General features: G+C 37.2%; 1 protein-coding gene across 2 annotated transcripts; it reads right to left on the bottom strand.

The window, feature by feature from the left end:
• Positions 1-11,365: 11,365 nt before the first annotated feature.
• Positions 11,366-23,875, bottom strand: hic1 (hypermethylated in cancer 1). Of its 2 annotated transcripts, none has more exons than XM_051128690.1 (2): positions 23,654-23,875; positions 11,366-16,636 (listed from the first exon to the last, which is right to left on the bottom strand). In XM_051128690.1, the coding sequence occupies exon 2, from the start codon at positions 16,617-16,619 to the stop codon at positions 14,400-14,402; it is 2,220 nt and encodes a 739-aa protein (XP_050984647.1). In that variant the 5' UTR covers positions 16,620-16,636; positions 23,654-23,875; the 3' UTR covers positions 11,366-14,399. The 2 variants fall into 2 exon arrangements, with proteins under 2 accessions (XP_050984647.1, XP_050984646.1); XM_051128689.1 differs by lacking the exon at positions 23,654-23,875 and adding an exon at positions 21,872-22,303.
• Positions 23,876-24,046: the final 171 nt, after the last annotated feature.

The raw sequence follows: 24,046 nt of genomic DNA, 5'->3' as shown, positions 1-24,046 counted from the left end.
ATAATGGGCTCGTTTAGATAAGGGGCATGTCTAAATATAAGCACTTGAACCCTAGTAACTGCTGCTTACAGCTATATTTTTATTTTTTAAATTGTATTTTATTGTATTTTATAACTTTTTAAAATCTCTATATTTATTTAATATTTAATGGAACATGGTTGCAAGAAAAACTCAGAGCCCAAGACTGACAGTCAAAATTTTTGGAAGGAGAGTTGAGAGTGTGTTTGTGGAAAGTGCAATGTGCACACCCTGTCTCTGTCTTGCCAGCATCTTTGGGCTGTTTTGTGAAGCATGCTGTGTTGGCAGAGTTTATTCAGCCCAGGTTCTTGCTGTGTGAGATGTGATTCCTTTAGCACAATACGCCCCTTTACCCTCAAACGCTATACTAGTCCCTGGACAGTGTCTAGGAGAACACGAAAACTGCAGATGTTTTAAGCTGACAGCAATGAAGTTTGTTTTCTTCCGAAATAGACAGTCTTTATGCCTTCATGAAAAATGATCCAACAACTAAATAAAAAAATTAAATAGACACAAATGTATAAAACAACTGTTGACGGTGTGAATCTAAAGCTCATGTGAATTTCTTTTTTTAGACATGGTAATATGCTGTCAGGATTTGTTTACTGTGTGTTGATGCTAAGTTCAGGCTATGTATGTTGATGCAAACATGGCAGAACTCTGTGCCCTATGACATTCTCTGACATGGGCACGGGGCACCACGCATTACACGACACCAGATACTTCAGACCTCTGGCATTTGAGTTGCAATGACACCCAGCGGCAGGATGCAAAGGCGTTATGCCAGAGAATCCAGCCTGGGCATTCTGATCCACAGCCCTTTAGAGTGGCACTATCAGCATTTCATCAGCACCACACACTCGCTCAAAGAAAAACATGATGCTTTTTAAAAATGAGAAAAGAATAACGTGGGGGGAAAGAATGCAATATAAATAATTGTTCGATTAATTAATCTATTTTGTCTTAATTAATCTATTTTAATGAATTGATTTTAAAATTTAAATGAATAATTAATTAAATATTGTTAAAACATTTTATTTGATATATATTTTATTATGTGTGTGTGTGTGTGTGTGTGTATGTGTATGTGTGTAATAACAATTATATTCTAAAATTATATCCACATAAATTATGTTAGATATAGCTCGATTTTTTTTAATGATATATCTACATATATATATAATGAAATATATAATCATATAACTATGCTTGGTGATTATTCAGATATGATGATAATTTTATTTCATAAAGATATTACATTATAAAAAAAGAAGCAGCCTTAGAAGTCAACCTATTGTTTGTTGGGAAAATTAAATTAAATAGTTACATTTCTAAAATCATGATAATTTTCTTTCATAAAGGCATTAATTAAAAATCAGAAAAAAGTGGCCTTAAAAGTCAACGTATTGCTTGTTGGGAAAGTAAATTAAGTTAAATTAAGTAGTTACATTTCTAAAATCATGATTATTTTCTTTCATAAACCCATTAATTAAAAATCAGAAAAAAGTGGCCTTAGAAGTCAATGTATTGATTGGAAAATTCAATTAAATTAGATATTAAATAAAATAAAGTATTAAATTAAATTGTTACATTTTTAAAAACATGATCATTTTCTTTCTTAAAGACATCAATAATCGAAATGAAAAAGTGGCCCTAAAAGTCAATGTATTGTTTGTTGAGAAATTAAATTAAATTAAATTAAATTAAATTGTTACATTTCTAAAATCATGATCATTTTCTTTCAGAAAGGCATTAATTAAAAATAAAATGATAAAAAAAAAGTAGGCTTAGAAGTCAATGTGTTATTTGCTGGGAAATTAAATTAAATTAAATATTAAATTAAAGCCATGATCATTTTCTTTCTTAAAGACATTAATTAATAATAGAAATGAAAAAGTGGCCTTAGAAGTCAACGTATTGTTTGTTGGAAAATTAAACTGAGTTACATTAAATTAAATTAACTGAAATTGTTACATTTCTAAAATCATGATCATTTTCTTTTATAAAGACATTACTTAAAAAATCTAAATAAATAAGTGGCCCTAGAAGTCAGCGTATTGTTTGTTGGGAAATTAAATTATTTCTAAAATGATGATCATTTTCATTTATTTAGACATTAGATTATAAATAGAAATAAAAGGTGTCCTTAGAAATCAATATATTGTTTGTTGGATTTTTATAACGAAATGGATTTTAATAATTAATGTTACATTTCAGTATTACTCACTTATTTAATGTGTCAAAAATTTATAGCTGAAGAGAATTCAGGAAGACGTGGGAAGTGATATCCGTTCCACTCATACGAAAGCATCACGTTGTGGTACACGAGGGTTATCAAAACTGCTGTTTAAAATTAGAAACACATCTGTGTTTAATGTAAATGTACGTGTCAACATTTTGCCAGTCGCATAAATGATATCAGCCTGTTTCAAAGGTGACGAGCTCTCTTAAATATGCAGATTGAATTCATCAGTGTGAAGAGCACAACTCCGGTCTCATTGTAATTTGCCTTAACACGTCGAAACCCTTAAAGTTCAGGGTCTTGGCTGCAGACCTGTAACAGATGGAGTCTCAGTTCGCAGTTCTGAAGAGTTACATTTATTCTGCTGGAACCTCTCCTCCTGTCTGCCCCTACTTGTTTTTATAAACTTTTTGTGACTTCATTACAGATCTCAAAATTGGACTGTGTTATTTCTTTTCCCCCCGCATCTCAATAAGCCACACGTGGCAGAGTCCTGGATGTGATTACGTTGCTGATATTTCCAGGAAATAGTTTCTCCAGCGCTGTCGAAATGTTAATCGAGAGATGATCAAGTGTTTGTCTGTGCGATTAAGAGGCTGTTGCTTTCAAGGTGTTTTCAGATGTGTTCTGGGAGGGTTTCTGCATGAACTCCAAGCTGACAGAGTAATTGATATGAAGAATGTGCATCTTTTGTAAGTTAAGAGATTCATTCAGAATTTCTCCTGTCTGTCTTGAGAACTGAACTCAGCTGGTTAAAGCTGCACTCAAGTCCAGATGGGAGTATCTGACCCACCTTCACACTCAATTCAAGCCATTCACCGCCAAAACAAGCACAGCCCGAAGACCCAAATCAACGTTAACAGAAATAATGCACTTTTTGTTCATGTTAATTAGAAATACACCATATATACTTATATATATACATTAGTCAACATTTGAAGTGGATCAAAACCTTTCATCAAAGTTGTTCTAAAACAAAAACAATACCTGTTCTTGTCTTAAAATAACTTTGATGAACACTTCAGTGTTGACTACTGTGTATATACATTTCACATGTGTGTGTGTGTGAAGTTCAAAAAAAGGCTACAAGGAAAGTAGATGGGCCCCATCATTTTATGGTAAATGAGTTTGAAAGTAAAAAAGTAAAAAATCTGTGTGTAACTTCAACGAATGTCAATACCAAAACAGTCACAATCGAAACATTTGGTGTAGTTTCAGTAGTGACATCAGTATTTTTTTTATGTTATCCCATACAATTGTCACGACCAAAACATGTCATCATTGTTTCGGTAGTGATGAAAAGAAATACGTAATCCTTTATTTGGGGGACATAAACTAAGTTTTAGTACAGTTATGTACATTTTCAGTATTTTAGTATCAAAACACGTAGTACAACAAGTAGTACCAAAACACTGTCACTACCAAAAATTTGCAGTCACAACAAAAACATGTAATGAGTATACTGAATTATCAACTCAGATGTTATGAGTTTTTGGTTCAATGTATATTAAAACTAATAAATCCTTAACTTTGAAATCAGTATGATCAACTTTTTGGCTTTTACAAAGAAAAAATTGATTAAAAAAACAACAAATCTCATAAATTACACTTGAAATATTGTTAAAATTGTAATTGTTATTGATTTACCTCTGAAAATGTTTAAAAAATAAATATATGTGACCCTGGACGACAAAACCAGGCTTAAGTAGATATTTCTTTTATGCCAAAAATCATTAGTATAATAAGTAAAGATCATGTTCTATAAAGATATTTAGTGAATTTCCTATCATAAATATATTACAAAGTAATTTTTAATTAGTAATATGCTTTGCTAACAACTTCATTTGGACAACTTTAAAGGCAATTTTCTCAATATTTACATTTTTTTATTAACTATTTTTAAAATAGTTGTATCTTGGCCAAATATTGTCCTATCCTAACAAACCGTACATCAATGGAAAGCCTGTTTAGGCTTTTTTTCTTTTTTATTTTATTGTTCAGATGTATAAATCTCAATTTTAAAAAACTGACCCTTATGACTGGTTTTGTGGTCCAGGGTCACAAATATATGTATTTACAAGGAAGATGTGATCAAAATTTTAATAGATCAAAATAACCCTTCTTATTAAATCAGGGGTCACCAGACCCGGTCCTGGAGGGCCGGTGTCCCTGCAGAGTTTAGCTCCAAACCTAATTAAACACACCTGAACCAGCTAATTAAGATCTTACTATGTATACTTGAAACCTCCAGACAGGTGTGTTGAGGAAAGTTGGAGGTAAACTCTGTAGGACACCGGCCCTCCAAGAACAAGTTTGGTGACCCCTGTATTAAATTATATATTACTGTATTTCGGTAGTGACAAATTTGGGGAGAGGACAAGTATTCCAAAACTTTCTAAAAATACAATATGAGAATTAACTGCACAATTACTAGCAATGTGTACGTTAGATATTATAGAGTTTGCATACATAGAAAATTTATGGAAAAAGACACTTTTTTTCCCCAAGATGTTTTTAGGGGTGCACATGAATTTTTCAGCCCAGAGAGCACATAGAAATTTGGTTTGTTGTTCACACTGCACATAGTGTAACTCATTAAATATAACTATAAAAATAAATTAATAATAGTGATGATAATAGTAATAGTGATAATAGTACTATTGCAGTTTAATTATTTTGTATTTTTAAATAAAATAAACTAACAGAGTGTGATAATACTATTACATTTAAAATAAAAGTGAGTATCAAATAAACATTACAATTATTTTATAGTACAATTAAAAATACAATGCTATTATTTACGTTTATTTTTTATATAAATGTTCAGCATTTTCAAACCTAAATTCCACAAGCTTTTATTTTGGCGGGCTGCCAGCTAGTAAGTATATGCACTGCTTGAAAAGCTGCTCTGAAAGTGGAAGCATGTAGCCTAGATTTATGCTTTCCATTTGAATTGAAATCTTATACAGTATTACAGTTAGTGTGTACACTTGTGTGTGTGTGTGTTTTCAATAATAAATTATTTACATTTGAACTAATAGAATTGGAGTTAAAGAAATTGTAATTTAAAGAGATCCATAGCTAATTTTTAATATGTTTATAGATAGATAGATAGATCATAAAAAACATTCTGTGAACTTTCAGTGAAAGTTATTTTATTGCCAAGTTGATTCAGATAATAAATGAACATGAACAAAAAATGACATTTTCACAATGGCTTTTAAAACAATTAAAAGCCTAATCAAAGTCATTAATTACAATTTTGAAATTAAAGAACACAATTTTAATATCCCACAGATGAATTTTATACAAAAATCTTATAAAACATTTGACATGCAATAAATACATTCATTTCAGTAAAAGCATTTTGTTTAAAAAAAAAAAAAAGAAAGAAAGAAAGAAAAAAAAGAAAACTATCAACAACGCAATTTAAAAAAATACTGCTCAAATGTATTTTTATTGCCTTTTTTTTGGTCACGTAAATCTTGCAAGAAAGCACTTGAAAGTGGCATATTAAATTGTGTTATATTTGAAACAAGTTCAGAACAAGAAGTAATGGTGATCAGTGATATCAAAACAGACATGCTGGTGTATTACTTGGCTGGAGAGTAATGGGAACATTCACAGTGAGCTGGGTGGTTGAGTTGAGTTTGAGCCTTTTCCTCTTTTTCACTGTTCACACTGTTTTTTTGTACTTCTAAATGCCTACAATTGTTTTTAAGTGTTTGGTTGGTGTCTGGTTAACGTACTGGCCCGTTTCTATGCTCTTAACCACGACCTCACCCCACTTTTTTTAGTCCTCATCATACTACATACTCAAGCGTAAGAGTAAAAAGTCTCCGTCTCATCAGTAACACTGCTTGTGTTTTAGTAATGGCTTTTTAAACTCGAAGCGACACTCCAAAAGGAGCTGGGCAGCCTAATTAAATCTGACCTAATCTGGAACAGAGAGCAGTGACAGGGCTGTCTGCCATCCAGCTGCAAGTGTGTGTGGTCATGCATTATTACAGCGGCACAGTCCTATCAGGCAGTTGTTTTGCTGACGTTTCCTTTTGTTCACATGTTTGGTTGGGCTGTACAGAATTTTGAAGCATGTCTACTCGAGGATGATAAATACAAACAGAGCTCAAGACTGTGTGGCCTGGACTGATTCGCTGATTCGGGTCTCTGCTTTCCGAGTTTCAGCTGCGCTCCAATCTAAACACGCAGAAGGAGACGCTGGTAGCTGCCGAAACTCACTGCCAGCACAAAGACAGCCTGTTCCTGTCACACTGAGATGAGGTGATAATTTTAGGGCCTGGTGAAAGTATCCTGATAGCTAGGGCATAAGCGCCGCAATTGAAATGTGAGCCAGCGTCACTATTACGCCTCAGTGCCACTCTAGGAAAACAACTTGACGCTCTCAGAAATGTTTCTCTGCTCGCTGTGTTTAGTGATCCATTTGCAAGGTCAAGTCTACAAGTGAAAAATGACATGACATGAAGATTATTTCTGCCTTCTGTATGCTCGTATTAAAAATGCATGTAAGAACCAACATAAAGAGCCATTTCAGCCAAAATGGGTTCCTGCACTTGCAAAAAAAAATCTTTCAAAAAGTTGTTTCAACTTAATACAATTTGTTTACCCCGCTGACTTAAAATTTTTAGTTTGATCAACTTGAAATTTTAAGTTACTTAATGTAGTGTCAACTGAAATATTTTAGTTGACTGAACTAAAAATTTTAAGTTAGCGAGGTAACAAATTATTTTAAGTTGAAACAACTTTTTTTTTGCAGTGTGAATGAAGTACATGGGTCAATGACAAATAATGATGTCTGAGAATTAAAATGACAAAGGTTTATCCATTAAGTAAAAAACAGAAATATTTTCCTTACACCTTAGATACATTTGATCGCAAATTTTAAATGACTTTAAATCATTTTATTTAAAAGTAGCTTCTACTTATATGCATAACAAAAAAAAAAAAAACATAATCATTTAGAATTTGTTTCGGTAACACTTTACAATAAATGTCCATTAGAGTAATGTATTAACTAACATGAACATGTACTTTTATTAAAGTATTTATTCATCTTTGTTAATGTTAGTTAATGTCGTTCATTGTTAATGTTAATTCACAGTGCATTAACTAATGTTAACTAATGTTGAAATTAACATAAAGATTAATAAACGCTGTAGAAGTGTTTTTCATTCTTAGTTTATGTTAACTAATGTAGTTAACTAATGTTAACTAATGAACCCTATTGCGAAGTGTTACGGATTTTGGACTTTAGGTCATAAAAAAAAATATTTTTTTTTACAGAATTCAAAAACGAAAACTTGTTTGTATAAAATACCTTCTAATGTATTTTTGATTACTTTAATAGATCCAGACAATCATCGGATTACGTCACTGACCCGTATATGCTTCAAAACTGAACTATTAATATAATTACAGAACCTTTTATTTAAAAAAATGCCATTTTGAGATTCCCATCTGTCAGATTCAGTGGGAGGCATGAACATCTGTGTGACCAAGCCGAAATTGTGCAATCCTAAACATGTTGGCCTTACTGGCAAGTCCGGTATGAGTATGTTCATTTCCCTTTTATAAGGTCAAGTTTCCTTAATCACAAAGTTCCTCTTTAATCTGTGTCTCTGGTATATATTTATAGTTATTTAGTCAGAGACAATAGCCCCCGTATGCTGTTTATATAGCCCTTGTTATCCCGTGGAGGATATGAACACATGCTTTTAAGCGTTCTCGGGAACTGAATCGGGGCGTGAAGAAAAAGAAAGTAGTTATTCACATAAACATTTAGACAAGTGTCTTCTTCAGCATGAAAACAGCTGGGCTCCACTTTATCGGAGGTGTGGGCAAGAGCTTAGCATTGTGGGTCAGGCTATAGGAGGTGAGATTGGGAAAGAGTATGTAGTGAATGAAGGGAGGAGATGGAGTGGGAAGAAGGAGTGGCAGTACCACTGAGAAAGGCTAGCGACTGAAGGCATGATTCAAACATCAAGCCACAAAAATGGCGATGTGAAACAGATGAAATCATGTCAAAACCGCCCTCACTCCCTATAAAACAATGAGACTGATGGACAGGTGCATTGTGTGTCAAGACATCCCACAATCATGCCCCCAGATGACTCATTGCAGATTGCTGAAAATGACTCAAGATCAACAATTTATGTTAAATCCAGCCTAGAAAAATGAGGGTGAGAGTTGCGAAACGTACAGAGCGCCAGCTGTACAAAGGAAGTGTGTGATGCTAGCTTATCGATGTGCATTTCTAAGAATCTCAACGCTTCGAACCTGTCAAGATTATCTCTGTGAGAGGATATGCACATCTGACATTTATGCCACCAACTTCATCCTTCCTGAATTTAATCAGATCCCACAATAGAAACTCTTCATTCTGTTTCCAATTAACAAACACTTTCAGTGTTATACGAGTGTATTGGTTCCTTCTATAGCTTTGGTTTTCGACTCTGACCGAGTGGGGTTTCCTGAAACTGAGAGGAGTATTTCCCTTGGACAGGTTTATGAAGCATGGTCAGACTCAGAGTATATTGTTCCACATTTTTTACTCCATATCTCAAGTTTTGTTTCTCTTCGTAGGGCCCGTGATGAGGATAAGCAGGGTGACCAGTGGGTTAATGACTCTGAGACGCCAAAAACCACCTCCATCCAATGTTAAAGAAAGGTAGAGAAGATTATTAAAAGATTATTCTGGGTTTAATACTTAGTTCATCTTAATTGACAGCATATATATATATATATATAAAACTTTCTAATTTTTTTTTAAATCATGTTTTTTCCAATTAATCTCAACCAAACTGCAGGTGGGTTATTTTGGTTAAGTAACAATAGCAAATAAAATACAGCTAATACAAAAAATACAATAAAAACATAATAAAAAAATAATAATAAAAAAAATTTGGCCGCAAAATTGTTTCCAACATTGATAAGTCTAATAATAAACAAGCATATTAGAATGATTTCTGAAGGACCATGTGACACTTAAAGGAGAAGTCCATGTCTATCTGTCTTCAGTCGTAAAGAAATTATGGTTTTTGAGGAAAGAATTTCAGGATTTTTCTACATATAATGGACTTCAATTGTGCCCGCGATTTTGACCTTCCAAAATGTAGTTTAAATGCAGCTTCAAAGGGCTCTAGAAAGGGCAGACGAAGAAGGAACTTATCTAGCGAAACGATCTGTCAGAGTACACAGACGATGAACTTAAACGTGATTCGTAGTAGTGATGGGAAGTTCGGATCATTTTACCAACTCGGACCTTTGAGTCTCGTTCAGCAAAATGAACAAATCTTTTTTCGAGTCATTTCGTTAATTTTAGCAAAATCAGCATCACGTGACAGCCCCATAAGATGAACTAACGACTCGAAAAACCTGAAGACTCGAAACAGGTGAGCTAATTCCAGTACAGAACCTAATAGGATGTTGCACATGTGTGACTGAACAAATCACTCCCCGAGACGACTCGTTCTTCGCGAGTCACATTAAAGATTCGTTCAAAAGGAACAAATCGTTCAAGAACGACCCGTGCTATGCGAGTTTTGTGCTTAAAAAGTATACAAATTTTTATTTTTCGAAAAAGATCGTTTCACTAGATAAGTCCCTTGTTCCTCGGCTGGGATCGTTTAGAGCCCTTTGAAGCTGCATTTAAACTACATTTCGGAAGTTCAAAATCAGGGGCACAATTGAAGTCCATAATATGAAGAAAAATCCTGAAATGCTTTCCTCAAAAACCATAATTTCTTTACGACTGAAGAAAGAAAGACATGAACATCTTGGATGACAAAGGGTTGAGTAAATTATTTGTAAATTGTTGTTTTGGAAGTGGACTTCTCCTTTAAGACTGGAGTAACAGCTGATGAAATTTCAGCTTTGCATTACAGAAATAAATTATGTTAAAGTATATTAAAATGAAAAACACTATTTTATATTGTAATAACATTTTGAAGTATTACTAATAACATTTTGAAGTTTTTTTTTTTTCTGTATGTTTAATCAAATAAATGCAGTCTTCTTTAAAAAACATTACAAGTCATACTGATCCCAAACTTTTAAGTGGTAGTGTATATATATATATATATATACTTGCAGTACAAGTAAATGGGGCAAATTTTTGAAGGATTTAATTTAAAGCAATGTGTAATCTATTTTAATAATTTATAATGTCATAAAAGCACTTACACCGAAAGAAAATTGATGGTGAAACAATTTTAATTTACAAATTGCTAGTAAATGTCACAAGTAATTAAAAAGAAAAGTCACTCATTGAACAAAAAGTAAAAATTTTAAAAAGTGGAAAGACTTTCTTGTAAAACATACTCCAGTAATTTTTATTTACAACTTAAAAAATGTTTTTTTACAGTGTACATTGTTAAAACTTGTGTAATATTTGAGTTGTAAAGCTGCTTAAATCATTCTGTAAGCAACAAACCACAAAATTGTAAAATATAGCTTTATACAGAAGGTTAGTAAGTGATTGTTCACATTAAAATCATGTTAACACACATATTGCTTACATCTTGTGGCTTTACTTTGAAAACAGATTTGCCCCATTTACGTCAGATTTTTGCATTTTTTTTAAAGAAAAGTGTCAAGAACAATTTTTAAGGTAATCAACATTATATCAGTTTGTATTGAACCCAGAATATTCCTTTAAGAACCATCTTTGAGGAGCACAAATCCAGGATGGAGGTTTCCACTCTACTTTTCCATAGATAGACAATGGCTGCAATCCACCCGACAAACCTGCTCTGTTCTCTCTCACCCTCAGTTGCTTTCTCTGTCCCTCTCTATCATCATCGGCCTATCTGCTTTTGAGCAGAACCACACCAAACATCCTGCTCACTGCTACTACAGAGTCAAAAGTTCACTTCCCCAGCTCAACTTTACTCCTTTGTAAGCGCTCCATTAACAGAAGCACTTTTGTATGTTTCAGATAGCTGGAGCGTAGAAAAACACAACCAAACATCTCACCTGCCCCCTGACCCTGACTCACACACACCTCTGCCTTCCCAGAGCAGTACTGAACTTAGAGCCACTTCTTAATAATTCGTTTTCTTTTCTCTACGCCTTTGGAACTGAAGTGGAAAATTTCTTCTTTTTTTTTTTTTTTTCTTGTTTTGTCTGTCCGAGAGCAGGAAAGAGAGAGCGATAGATTTTCGATGAGAGCGAGCTAATGAATGGTGGAGAAGGGGAGTGTGAGATTTATTTTCCCACCACCGAAATCCACTTCAAACGGCCTGTCACATCTCCTCAGCCCGTATTAATATGTCTGCGGTCAAAGTTTTAACTGTTATGATAGCTGTAATATTGTTCTATGCCTCGAGTCAGAAGATTTGTATTCCGTTTACGCTCTGGGTTTCGTTTGGATACAAACAAACCGCCGTGCCCAGACTGTTTTCATGTGTTTTGCAAAATTAAGTCGAGAGGAATTTCTGGATCTCGGCTGTCCACTTAAGAGTGTTGGGAAATTTCAGCATCTGTCTCGCCCCAAACAAGCTGGTTTCATGCGTGTGGTTTAATAGTACATGTATACAAAACCTCACTGGGAGTCTAATCCTGCCTCTCGGCAAAAAGGTCAGCTGAAGTTTCTGCAGGCCCGCCCAGAACAAATGGGTCAATCAACTTCAGAAACTATGCTTCCCTCCTTACCAACTCGGCCAAGTGTTTATCATTGCGGCGAATTATTGATAAACACACAACATTTCTTATACAGCATAACGTTAACAGTAATCGGACTTGCTGTCTGGCATTTCTTTTAGTGCATGTGTGAGTTTCAAACTGTGCTGTTGAATTTCAAGTACCTTCAAGTGTACAGAGAAAACATGCTGATATATTTTTTTTTTTATCAAGAAATCGTTTTTAATTTACAAATTCGCCTTTTATGGTAATTAAGCCATTCAATCATTGTGTAACTACAGTATTTTCTGTAATATAAAAATAGGACAGTTGCATAGGCTAATCACACAAAAAAAAAATCATTTCAGAAAACAAGACATTTTAGCATCGTGTAATAACCACAGGTTTAAAAACAATAAGATCCCTTCAAAAAAAAGTGTGCTTGATTTTTAATGTACAATACATAGAGAGCAATTACGTGTGTTTTTGTATTAAACTATTGCTAAAGCATTGTGTAACCCACATTATGATAGGCTCAGTCCTGAGGTAAGCACCAACGTCTGTTTGCTTTGATTAGGAGAGTTCAGAAAAGAAAAATAATGAACAGAAAAGAAACACTTTGAATAGCAGACATGCTACAGAGTAAAGCCCAGGTAATTTGTCCCAAATTACATGTTCAATATTCACTAAGCTGTAAAGCTTTCAGATTCACTAGTTCTTTCACAGTGCATTTGTGGTTTAAGTTTTCACATTCACCAACTGAGGTTGTAATTGTAACTAGTGGTTAACGAACATTTTTTCACTTAAGGTCTGGCAGAGGAACAGACAGAATGTCAGCACGGTCTTTGGAGTAAAAACAGCGGGGTGCCGTATCTCATCATTTACGTTTACTGTAAAACAACTATTTAGAGGCGAAGCAGATGAAGACTACAAAAAGGAAGGCTACTGCGTTTTATGTTGCTGGAAAGAAATGAAGCATTGATCGTTGTATGTGCAGCTTATGGCGGTAGCTGTGGGATTAGGGTGTACGTTCAGATCACAGGGCTTGGTCAACGGGCATAAAATCTAACATCAGCGGGACAGACAAGCGAGGATAGTCTTCGAAAATCTGAGATTTCACAGGGCTTACCCTGAGTGGACCAGCTGCGCTCACAGTATCTCAGAGAGAGAGCCCTGCTCCTCATGTTCAGATGGTTGTCACATTAGCGGCTCTACGTGTGTGCGCGAGGCACCGTGGGGTTAAAGCCGTCACATTAGCTCGAAATTAACTGCACCATAATAGGGGTGAGGAGGCCCTCTCAAACATTTCACATGAGGAAAGGTCTTGAAGGTGTTGCCGAATCAATCACTTACAATATGTCACTGTTTGGTTTACATACACAAAAAGTGCCTTCGCTGGAACTGTTATACAACTAGTCATGCAGAGGATCGTTCAAAGGGGTTGACTGAAGCATATGGACTCTGCTGTAAATATTCCTGCGTTTTCGAAGGCACCACCCATGCTTAGTCTGTCGCACCAGATGGACCGAAACACGTGGACATGGATTGTTATATCATGATCGGAATATGCGCAAAGATATTCCAGTTGTGAGATCACAGGGCAGTTCTTTTTCAATAAGCTAAAGGCACTTGGCGTTGGAGGAAAGGAAAGGGAACAAAGACACTAAATAGCTCGAGACCATACACCTGAAGGTATCAAAAAATTAAATGGTACTCTCTGTGAACTCTCATTCCACGCTGAAGGGGATAACTACATCAATGCAGAGAAAAGCTTAGATCACTTTACCTAAGTCCTGGAACAAACACTTTCTTCAGTTAGTTGCTCCCTTTAGTATGGAAAAAACTGGGCCATTCACAAAGCTGGAAAATCAGATACAGGTGATCCAGTACTCCGAAAAAATAGTCTATAAAAAGTCCTCCAATTACTATAAAATCCCACAGATTTGGCTTTTTCTTTCGTCCAGATTTCCCCGCTCCATTCTGGACAGAAGCCCTGAATATTGTTCATATGTGCTTTTTCATTCTATATACACCAGTAATACTTATTACACAGGTTTAGGGTACGATTGCAACTCTCTTTTCTGTAACATTTGACATTTTCTCTTTGGCTTTTCCAACATACAAAAAAAGGAAATGAAAAGAAAAATAAATAAAAACAATCTCTTTTTGGTTTTCAATTGGTTGTTTGGCTCGGTGATTGAACAAAAAAGAAGTTGTTTTTATATAAATACTGCATTGTCTGAGTGTCCAACGGTCAAAACAGGTTATAAATAAAGCAGTTTCCTCCTCGTAGGAAAGTAATTTTAAGAAATGCACGTACTGCAAAATCTGCAAAGAAAGGCACGTTCAGAATTCAACACAGTTTGTGTGCACTTTGATGGCCAACGCGTTCTGGCCTCCACTCTTTGAGGTGCAGGTTCAAATGAAGATGAGGTGAGAGTTGAATACTGTGAATGGTATACAGTGATGTCTCTTTGGAAAGTATAGTTAGTGGTTCCCCCCTCTAGCTGGGAGAGTAGCGGTCGATGGTGCGGGACTCTGCCGAGAGCTGCTGGGAAGTGGGCGGCAGTGGCTGGTTCAGGATGTCCATCTTGCTGTGGGTGAGGCCGAGGTGTTCTGCGGCCAGCTTTGACAGTGGGTAGAGGCTCTCCATGGCTTTGGCGTCAGCCAGCAGATGCTGGGAGGCTGTGAGAAGGTCTGAGGTTTTCTCCTGCTTCAGACCCAGATGCTCAGCTGTGTACTTGCTCAGGGGATAAATCCCCTCGGAGAAGTCTATCTTCAGCTTGCCGTCAGGAGTTAGTCCTCCGCCAGCTGTTCCGCTGCTGTGCATCTTCATGTGACTGATGAGGTTGCGCTGCTGAGCAAACTTGCCCCCGCACACCTGGCACTCGTAGGGCTTCTCTCCGGAGTGGATGCGCATGTGTTCTGTCAGACGGTACTGCCGAGTAAAGCGCATGCCGCAGGCGTCACAGGCGAAGGGTTTCAGGCCCAAATGGCTGCGCATGTGGCGTGTCATGGTACCACGCTGGGTGAACTTCTTGCCACAGATGCTGCAGGGGTATGGGCGTGTCAGCCAGTGGGTTTTCTCGTGTTGCCTCAGGGTGGCGGGATCTTTGTAAGACTTGTCACAGGACGAACAGCGATACGGTCGTATGATCTCCCCGAGGCCGATGGAATGGAGGTTTTGCGTCGATTTGTTATCTAGGAAAGGGCTGTGGAGGCCACCAGAGCTGTTCAAGCTTGTAGGTCCATGGGCATTGGTGGGTTTGCTGTTGCTGTTGTTGCTGTTGTCCAGCTCACTCCCATTGTTTAGCTCCTCCTCAGTATGAGTTTCCACATGGGCATTGAGCTGCTCTGAGCTGGGGAAGCCTTTGTCGCAGGGGATGCACACATACAAGTTATCTCCGAAACTCTCTGGCTCGAACGGCATGTGGTATCTTCCGCCCGGAACAGGGGGAGACGGACGTCCCTCGCTGCTCCCCGTCTCTTCACTGCCAGTCCCATTCTCATCCTCTCCGTCATCGCAGGTCCCTCTGTCATAGCCCCGCTCGTTCATGTTCAGCTTTTCCTCGCTGTTCTTATGGTGGTTCATGTGCTGGTGTCTCTCTTTATCCTGCTCACCCATTCCTCCACTGTCATCCTCTTCGTCTTCCTCATCTTCGTCCTCTGGGTTGGAAGGCTCGTTCTTCACCCACCGATAGATGTTGGACCCATCTCGGCCTTGTTCTCTTGAGTCCTCCATGGGTTCTGGGCTGGGAGGGCAAGGGTAAGGTTCTTGGCCCTGCGGACGGTGCAGGTGGGGAAGATGGGGCGCAAGAGGATGGTTGGGTAGAGGGAAAGGATGTGGGGTGAGAGACCCCACATGATGTCCTGCCTCCATTTTTCGGGAGCCATCGTTGGGACTGAGCAGGGGACTAGTGCTTTGGTCTAGCTCGACTTCAGGCTCCTCTTCTGGGTGGAGTGAGGAGATCAGATGGGGGTGACCAGAAGGAAGCTGGGATTGGGAGCTTGGGCTTTTCTTGGACAGGTCAAGGCCGTAGACGGATGAGCAGTTCCTGTCAGTAGAGGGCATGCGCATACCTGACTGGGGCGACAGAGATTGCTTCGCTGGGGGGTAAGGTGGTGGACCCTGGGTGGGAACTGGTGCATAAATTTCTCCGGCATGGGGCACTAGTGGGAGTGGGGGCAGGTCCTCTAACGGTGTAGGTCGAGGAGTGCTAACTACTCCTCCAGGGTGGCAGGAGTGGATGACAGGGGTAGATATTCGAAAACGTCCTCCCCCCACACCACTGGAGCCTATCTTGTAAGGTAGAAACCCAGGGTTGGGACGTAAATGGTACTTCCCGTTTCTCTTCAGCTTCTTCTTGCATAGACTCACCAGATCCAGCAGCTGCAGATAACTTGCGGCCGCCAGCACAGCTCCTAAATTTGGCTCAGTTGGAGAGGTGGGGTCACCTTCGCTTAAGCGTCCTGTGTAGATATAGTCAAGAATGACTCGAAACACACCTGGACTGACCATCTCATGGTCCAGATTGATGAGGTTGTCGTGAACGACGAGAGACTTAAGGTAGAGGCTACTGGCTGCCAGAATGTTCTTGTGAGCACGGAACAGTGCATTCTGCACCACGATGATAACATCACACAAGAAGCCTTTGGTTCGTTGTGTGTTCAACTGCAAGAGGAGGTGCCTAGCATGACTTGGGACTTCCATGGCATCCAGCATCGACTTCAGACCAATACCTGAAACAGAGGAGAAATGGAACAATTAAGTAGTTGTTGCAGACAAATCGAAAGTACAACGTTTAGAAGCTTATTGAAAACCGGCTGAGTTTCGCATACTTATTTGAGTACTGTGGAATAAAAGGCCATGCCTATTCCCAATTTTTTTAAATAGCTGTCTTTTGAAATATAACACACATTACTGACAGATCTGTTTGTGTTGGACTGTCTTGTAAAACTTGACTGGCAGCTCTTGAAGATATAAAAAGGAGCACTTAAGGTTGTGTGCATTTTCTTGATCCTGAATGTAGTTCTTCATTTACTCTTTGAAATTTTTGTAGACTTTCAGGTAGGGGATTGAGGGCAAACAATTCTGCTTTTTCTTTAATACAACAAGCATCAGAAGAACTCCATAAAAGTGAGCTATAGCTGACCGAGTGAGACTGTGATGGTTTTGTCATTATCAAGTCACAAACCCACATGTTTAAAACTTACAGTGAAGTGCAGTTAACAAAAAAAGAAAGAAAGAAAAAAGACAGAGGAAAAATGCCAGTATAAACATGTTTTCATATTGCTGTCTTCCTGATAAAGAATTCCAGAGGTGGTGTGTGGAGTTTTAAACAAAGTCAGACTGAAGGTTTTGCAAGTGTGATGAACAGCAGGCATAAACCAGCGGGGACAAAAAAAATGCAGCAAATTCATGACAGGACACTCTGCTGTATAGAAGTGTGAGTTACAAATTACCCTTTTCAAAAGATCACTTCTCCGAGGATGCCTACAAAATACTAAATAAACATTCAACCAACAATGCCAAGTTTAAATTCTAAGCTGAATGCAACAGTTCCTGTCATGCAAACATAATAAACATTACAAATTTACCAGAAAATATTGTCTAAACCCTACTACACGAGGATGGTCTGTATATGAGATAAAACGGATAGTTAGGGTCCCACAGGGGATGGTTTCACTGATGGGAAACAAGAAGCTAAATAAATACAGTCATCCTAACATCAGTTCCTCCTCTCATTGTTTATTTCATTGTATAAAATAATCCTCCTAGATGAATACTGTAGTTTGTAGTCATAAGCTTCCATTTAATTAGCCCTTAAATCCAACAATGCAAGTCTTCCCTATAAAAACCAACCACAGCTCCTAGCATGAATGAGACTTAATCATACAGCTGCCAATAAAAAGAAAATTGTTTAACAAAGTGTCAACTATTCAGTGACTTTTTAGGGTTTCAAGTTTTTAAAAAGAAATTTCTCCCAGTAGTTAGACTGGTCTCGTTCTGGTTAGATTGGTCCGTTGGAATTTAAGACATTAAAACGTCATTTAAGAATTTTCTAATGTGTGTGTGTGTGTGTGTGTGTGTGTGTTCAGGTATACCCTAAGTTATGGGGACAAAATGTCCTCACAAAGATGGCAATATCCAAAATCTTTTGTAGAGACATTTTTGGTCCCCAAGAGGAAACAAGCTTATAAATGATACAGAATGAAGTTTTTTGAAAATCTAAAACTGCATAAAGTTTCCTGCGATGAGTAGGTTTAGCTATAGGGTTAAGGTAAGGGGGTAGAAACCATTACGCCTATGAAATGTTCCCATAAAACATGGAAACCCAACGTGGGTGTAAAACTACAATAGATTTTTAATAAATGGTAGTAGCCTAGAGTTTTATTTTTATTTTATTTGTTTATTTAGTTATGTATTTCTATTTATTTTATTTTTATTTATTTATTTTAGTTTTGTATTGTTTCGTTTTTTTGGATGCACTGTCCAAAAAAGGGCTCAACCATAATACAGCTGGAATGTAGGCCTATACTTAAATGCAAATAATTAAAAATAAAATCCAAGTTACCCAAGTTATAATTAAGGGGGTCAGATCTCCAACACCCAATAATGCGCCCCCTGGTTGTGCACACATCAGATTCTGGTTTCTACTATTCCTCTTCATTAAAAATTAAAGCAGTAAAAATGTGATGTACATAAAATCTGCATCTGTCTCATATAAAAAGATGCAGCTGCGCATAATCATGAAGACGCGCTTGTCATTTTGGCTTCTCCACTAGAAGAAGTAGACACAGTTGGTGAGGCAGAGAAACCATACATGGACAGAACTGAAGTTCATCTATAAAAACAAATTACTGTATACATGTATTTATAAAACAATTATCTGTGTACATTTTTGAGTCGGAACTATTCATTTAGCCCGGTGCTAAAACATTTACACATTTGTGTAGAAACAAAATCAACACAGATCCAGGTGACGCCTAAAACAGAATCATTTCCTTTTTGTGGAAATATTGCCGGCAGCTGGTCATTTTCTGGTTTGCAGTGCACCTGTACCTTCCCGTTTATGTTAGCCTGAACACTCTTGAGTTACAGGATATTCAATACAATTTTCCTAATTCATAATTCAAACGTGCGTCATTTAAAGATTTTTTTTTACTGATTGTATCATCCCATCATTTGTAATTATATAAAGAGGATACACCTTCGCTAACGCACAGAATCAAACAGCTGACATGTTATTAATTGCCTGTTGCAGGCAAAGTTACCTTAACAATGGAGCATCTCAACCAAACAAACACCACCCGCAACATTTCCTCTCAGTCCGCATCTCTCTTCACAGTCTCAGTCTTAATAAAAGCACTAAAGTTGTGTAACTTTTATCTCCTCCCCTGCTGCCCACGGACACGTCTCACCACTGACAGGTGTATTTTAAGGTGAAGAGCCATTTTTGGCTCGTGGTCTTTCCATTAGTGAGAGTCTGAGAAAGCAGCACACGCTGTTTGAGCGCATGATTTATAGCGATTCGTGCCGTACTGTCCTAAATGTGCTGCTTTCAACAAGCATAAAGATGACAAAATACAAGGAAAATGTAAACAACAAACGACACGGAATGGAAACTAAGAACTGTGGCTCAGCCTTCACCTATTTTTTTTATATATAAGAAAGAAAATCAACTCTCAATTAGTCAGAAATAAAAAAAAAAAAAACATTTATTCTATCAAACGTTCAACGCGTTAAAATTTAAAGGAAGTGGTGAAAGACGTAAATCATGTTTTAAAACGACTGTTTGAACTTCACGCGTAAACACTTACATCCTCTCAAGCCTGTCACCCTGTGGATTTACATTACGCGTCTTTAATACGCGCGTCTGCATGAGAATTTGAGCTCATTTAAAGATTAATTAGTTCTTAAATATATCTCATTAAATCTAAAACTTCAAGAGTTTTGATTCAACTTTTAATAAAACACCCGTTATTTAATCTAAAAAGATTTGACTGAATAAATACCGTTAATAGGACGAACTCATCTGCTATCAATCAAGCTATCAATGCTCAATAAAATATCAATTGTTTGGCCGTGCAGCGCAGGCGACAGCTTGGTCTATTTGCTATATTTGGTATGGTACAAGACTGGATTAAAGACAGTGGATGGGTCATATTTTAGGTGCTTTGGTATTCATTAGTCCTGTGTTTTGTCTCTGTTGTCATTTTGCTGGTTTAGGGGTGAGGCAGGGGTCTGCTCGTGTTCTTAAGACTTCCTCTCTCTCTCTCCGCCCTCGGTCTGTCATCTTTTTACCGCAAAAGCGTCCTCCCTTTGAGATTTATCCCTTTTGACTGAGTCTAATGTACCTTTAAGGAATAAACAGTCGATCAGTCACAAAGCACGTCTTTTAAATTTGCTGAATTGGCGTATTAGGCGTTGTAAAGACGAGGGATGTCTAGATATTTTGTTTGTTTTCATTTTTGAGGATAAGGAATGACAGTGAGAAAAAGGGGAAAAACATATATAGATAAATTATTACTACATGTAGAATTTAATAAATGCTGGCCTTTAATTTAATTGCAGAATAAAGTTGTCATTAAGTCAGCGGCACGTGTGCGAGAAATTAAACTAAAATAAAACATTTTAATTAGTGCTTTAAAAGTGTTCCCTACAACTTAGATTTAAAGTTTTACTATTTGCAAAGACATGATCGTTTTGTGAATGAACATGCGCAAAACCTCTTGGCACCCATGTTTAAGTGGTTTAAACTCAAACGGCAAAGCACCTGAGGTTTATCAACCGTTTTAGCGTATAATTTAAAGGTGAGAGTTTGGAAAAGAGCACATCATGCGCTGCAGCTTCCTCTTCCACAGCTCGTCCTATTGCGCTCGTATTCTCGGGCGCTCCATCAGCACACGCAGCTCTGGATATTCATTCATAAATACCGCTGGGAGGACAGCTCAACATCCCCTATATGTGGCCTCCATGGTCAGGGATGAGCTGGAAATATTCTAGCCACATATCACATCATCTATATCTGTTTTATGTTCTGTAGTCTAAGATAATAATCTCCTGGATATAATATAGCAGAAAAAAGACAATCAGACATTTCTAGACACACAGTGTTGCTATGAGCATGTTGCACTTTTAATTAAAATTCTAAATTAAGGTGAAAAAGAAATTGTGCTGTTAGGCCTATTATGACCTATAAATATCATAGCATGAAATAACTACCTAATGGTCTTTTAAAAATATTTCTTTGACGGTTTATAAAAGAAAAACTGTGTAATTATCTCAGTGCATTTTCTATGAACAAATCACGTTATTCAGAGCTCGTCTTGTAAACGTGTGGAAATGTTTAAACAGGGTGTCCTCTAAAAAAGGCTACTGTAAGTGACACCGACTATCTAAAACTCTCTAAACGTGCTGAATTTAACTTCTCATTTATGTTCAGACTGCATCTGCATGCAAAACACAACATATCCTTGTTTAAAATCTAACCATTCTCTTTAAAGTCAAATCAGTCGCATGTGAAACACCATGAATTCTCAATTAAGCCTGAGAGCCCCGTCACTGTGATAACCACACCGCCATACGAAATCACACAACCACCAGCAACACTTTTGAACTTATAATGCGATTATAAACTTGCCTGTTTATACTGAAGTCGCTTGTTCACAAACAGTAAATGAAAACTTTGCATTTCTAAATATTTTAAAACGTTTCATTTTTCTAACACCCATAAGTGCATTTTGAAAATAATCTTGGAGTTGATATAGCAGCATATAATACAAAAATGTGCAAAACAAAACAAAAAAAGGAAAGGCAAACAATCGGGTTTTAATTTTTTTAACTTTTACAACTAAACGCAAATACGCCGACAATTCAAAAAACGATTTTAAAACAGACGCTCGGATTCGTCTAAATGAATAAAGTGTTGATAAAGAGGCAATAGTTAAAACGTTAAGAGCATTGAACGTTACCTGGATGCCCGATCTCTTCTGCCATCCGATCTAAGTCTCCCTTAATGATCATCTCAACAGTCTTTTGGAGTCATTTCTGACGTTTCAACTTTGAACTGCCAGCCTCCCAAAAACCATGCCAGTTTTCCGAGCACGACTGCCAACTCTTTTTTATTATTAATTGCAATGAATTTCGTGTTGCTCACCCTCCCTCTTACTCTCTCTCTCTCTCTCTCCCTCCTCCCCTCTATCTCTCTCTATCTCTCTCGCTCACTCACTCGGTCCTCCTATAAAAATACGTGCGTACTCCTGCTTCAGTTTTCCTCGTTTTTTTGTATGTTTTGTAATTTCCTTGGCTATTTTTGCATGGATGTAATAACGCGACTGGAGATGATAATGGGCTTCTGGGCTGCGCGAGTGTTTTAGCGCCTCGTGTGATGTCAGTCTACAATAAAACTAAAAGGTAAAATCGAGGGCAGGAACTTACAGTGACCCCAACTTGAACTTCTCAACACATCGACGCTTCTCTTAAAGAGACAGGCGGTTTTAGCGTATATCACAACGTAGTGTACGTTAAAGAGCAGCTGTTTTTATGAACGCTGACTGCTTTAATGCACATGACGGTGATCATAACTTCTGTATCGAGTTCATTATAATGTTATCAAGAAAAATAAATAATAGATCTGCACATCCCTGCCTGCTGTGAATGTTTACACACAAATACAAATTGACTTTTGGATGAAACTAATATCTTATTTAATACAGTTAGTATGTTTTTAATATGCTACTACCGTGGTATTCTCAGAATATCATTAAAAGTGCCTGTAGGTAAATAGTACTTTTTGTACAGGAACTTATATTGTTAGTAATGCAATTATCAAACAATTAATTATAATTGTTAAGTTTTCCAAATTAAGAGTTTTAAAATATTTTGAGCTAATTTAGTAGTAGCATCAGTTTTATCTGTGTTTACAGACATTAATTTAATCACTATATTTAGACAGAAAAGGTGCAGAAATGATCACACAAAACTGTCAAAATGTATGCAAGTTATATGACTTGACTACTACATTGGAATTTTCAGATATGTTTTCCTTTTTTAATAGACATGTCATTTTCATTTAGCCTATTTAGTTTGTTTATTCTGAAAATTAAGGCTCACGATTATTCTTTATATTAAAATCAGTTATGAATGTCAGTGTAGATGTCATGGCCTGTTGACGTAGACCCAGCGAACGCAGTTTAATGTATCTAAACAATCAAAGTTTGAAGTAGAACCTAAGCTAACTTTTTCTCTGCTTCTTTAGGAAAAGCTTCTGTATACTGGTGCTTTAAAAAAACAGAATACACTGATCTGACGAACGTACTGTATAATGTCACGTCAATAACTTTTTTTTTAATCTGCAAATAACCATATTCAGTTCAAAAACGTTTTCTCATAAGGAGAGGGTTCATTGCTGAATCTTATTTTTAAGAGTGTTTATTGGTCATTTTTGTTTTTAACAGCTATGCACACGAAACTAAATGCGTAATGGAGTTATTCTGGTTGGTGACGAGTTGACAAGTATTTTGTTTTGATGTCAAAATTCAGGATTGAGTTTGTTTATTTTTAGAAGCATGATAAGTGGTATTAAAAATCCGATTAAAAGTACAATAAGTCAAATCTCCCGCTGTCCAGACACGCCTGCAGCACTAGCGCCGGTTGTCATAATCTATCAGGTAAGTATGTTGGCACGCGTTCACTGCGCACACCTGAACGCGCCGCAGGTAACGCACACGATACATGCATTAACACAAACTCACCTCGGATTCATGTCTGATGCTCCTGCCGATCTTGACTTTCCCCTTGCGGGATTCCCCTGTCCACAGATTCCCCAATCGTCCCAATTCCTCTTTAAAAGGTAAACTTTCCCCGGTGTTCCCAGCTTCTTCCGTGTTGTCCCTTGTCCCTTGTCCTTTACCCTTCTCCCCTTCTCTCTCCCTCTCCGCGTGTTAGAATGGATCAGACACTTGAGAATCTGGATGGACTCTGATTGGCGTTCGTCTCCAGAAGCAGTGCAGGCTGCGGGTGTAGCGACACCTAATGGCGCATACTATAGTGCCGGCGGCAGAGCGCGGACGAGACAGCGGAATACATACATTATAAAAGGGAAATAAGGTGGCATAATCTCTGATTTAACATTAAGAATTTGATTT

This window comes from Labeo rohita, chromosome 15 (genome assembly GCF_022985175.1).
Source record: "Labeo rohita strain BAU-BD-2019 chromosome 15, IGBB_LRoh.1.0, whole genome shotgun sequence".
In the NCBI taxonomy this organism is placed as follows: Eukaryota; Metazoa; Chordata; class Actinopteri; order Cypriniformes; family Cyprinidae; genus Labeo; species Labeo rohita.
Note: the sequence above shows the minus strand (reverse complement) of the source record. Positions and strands in the feature narration are given on the sequence as shown.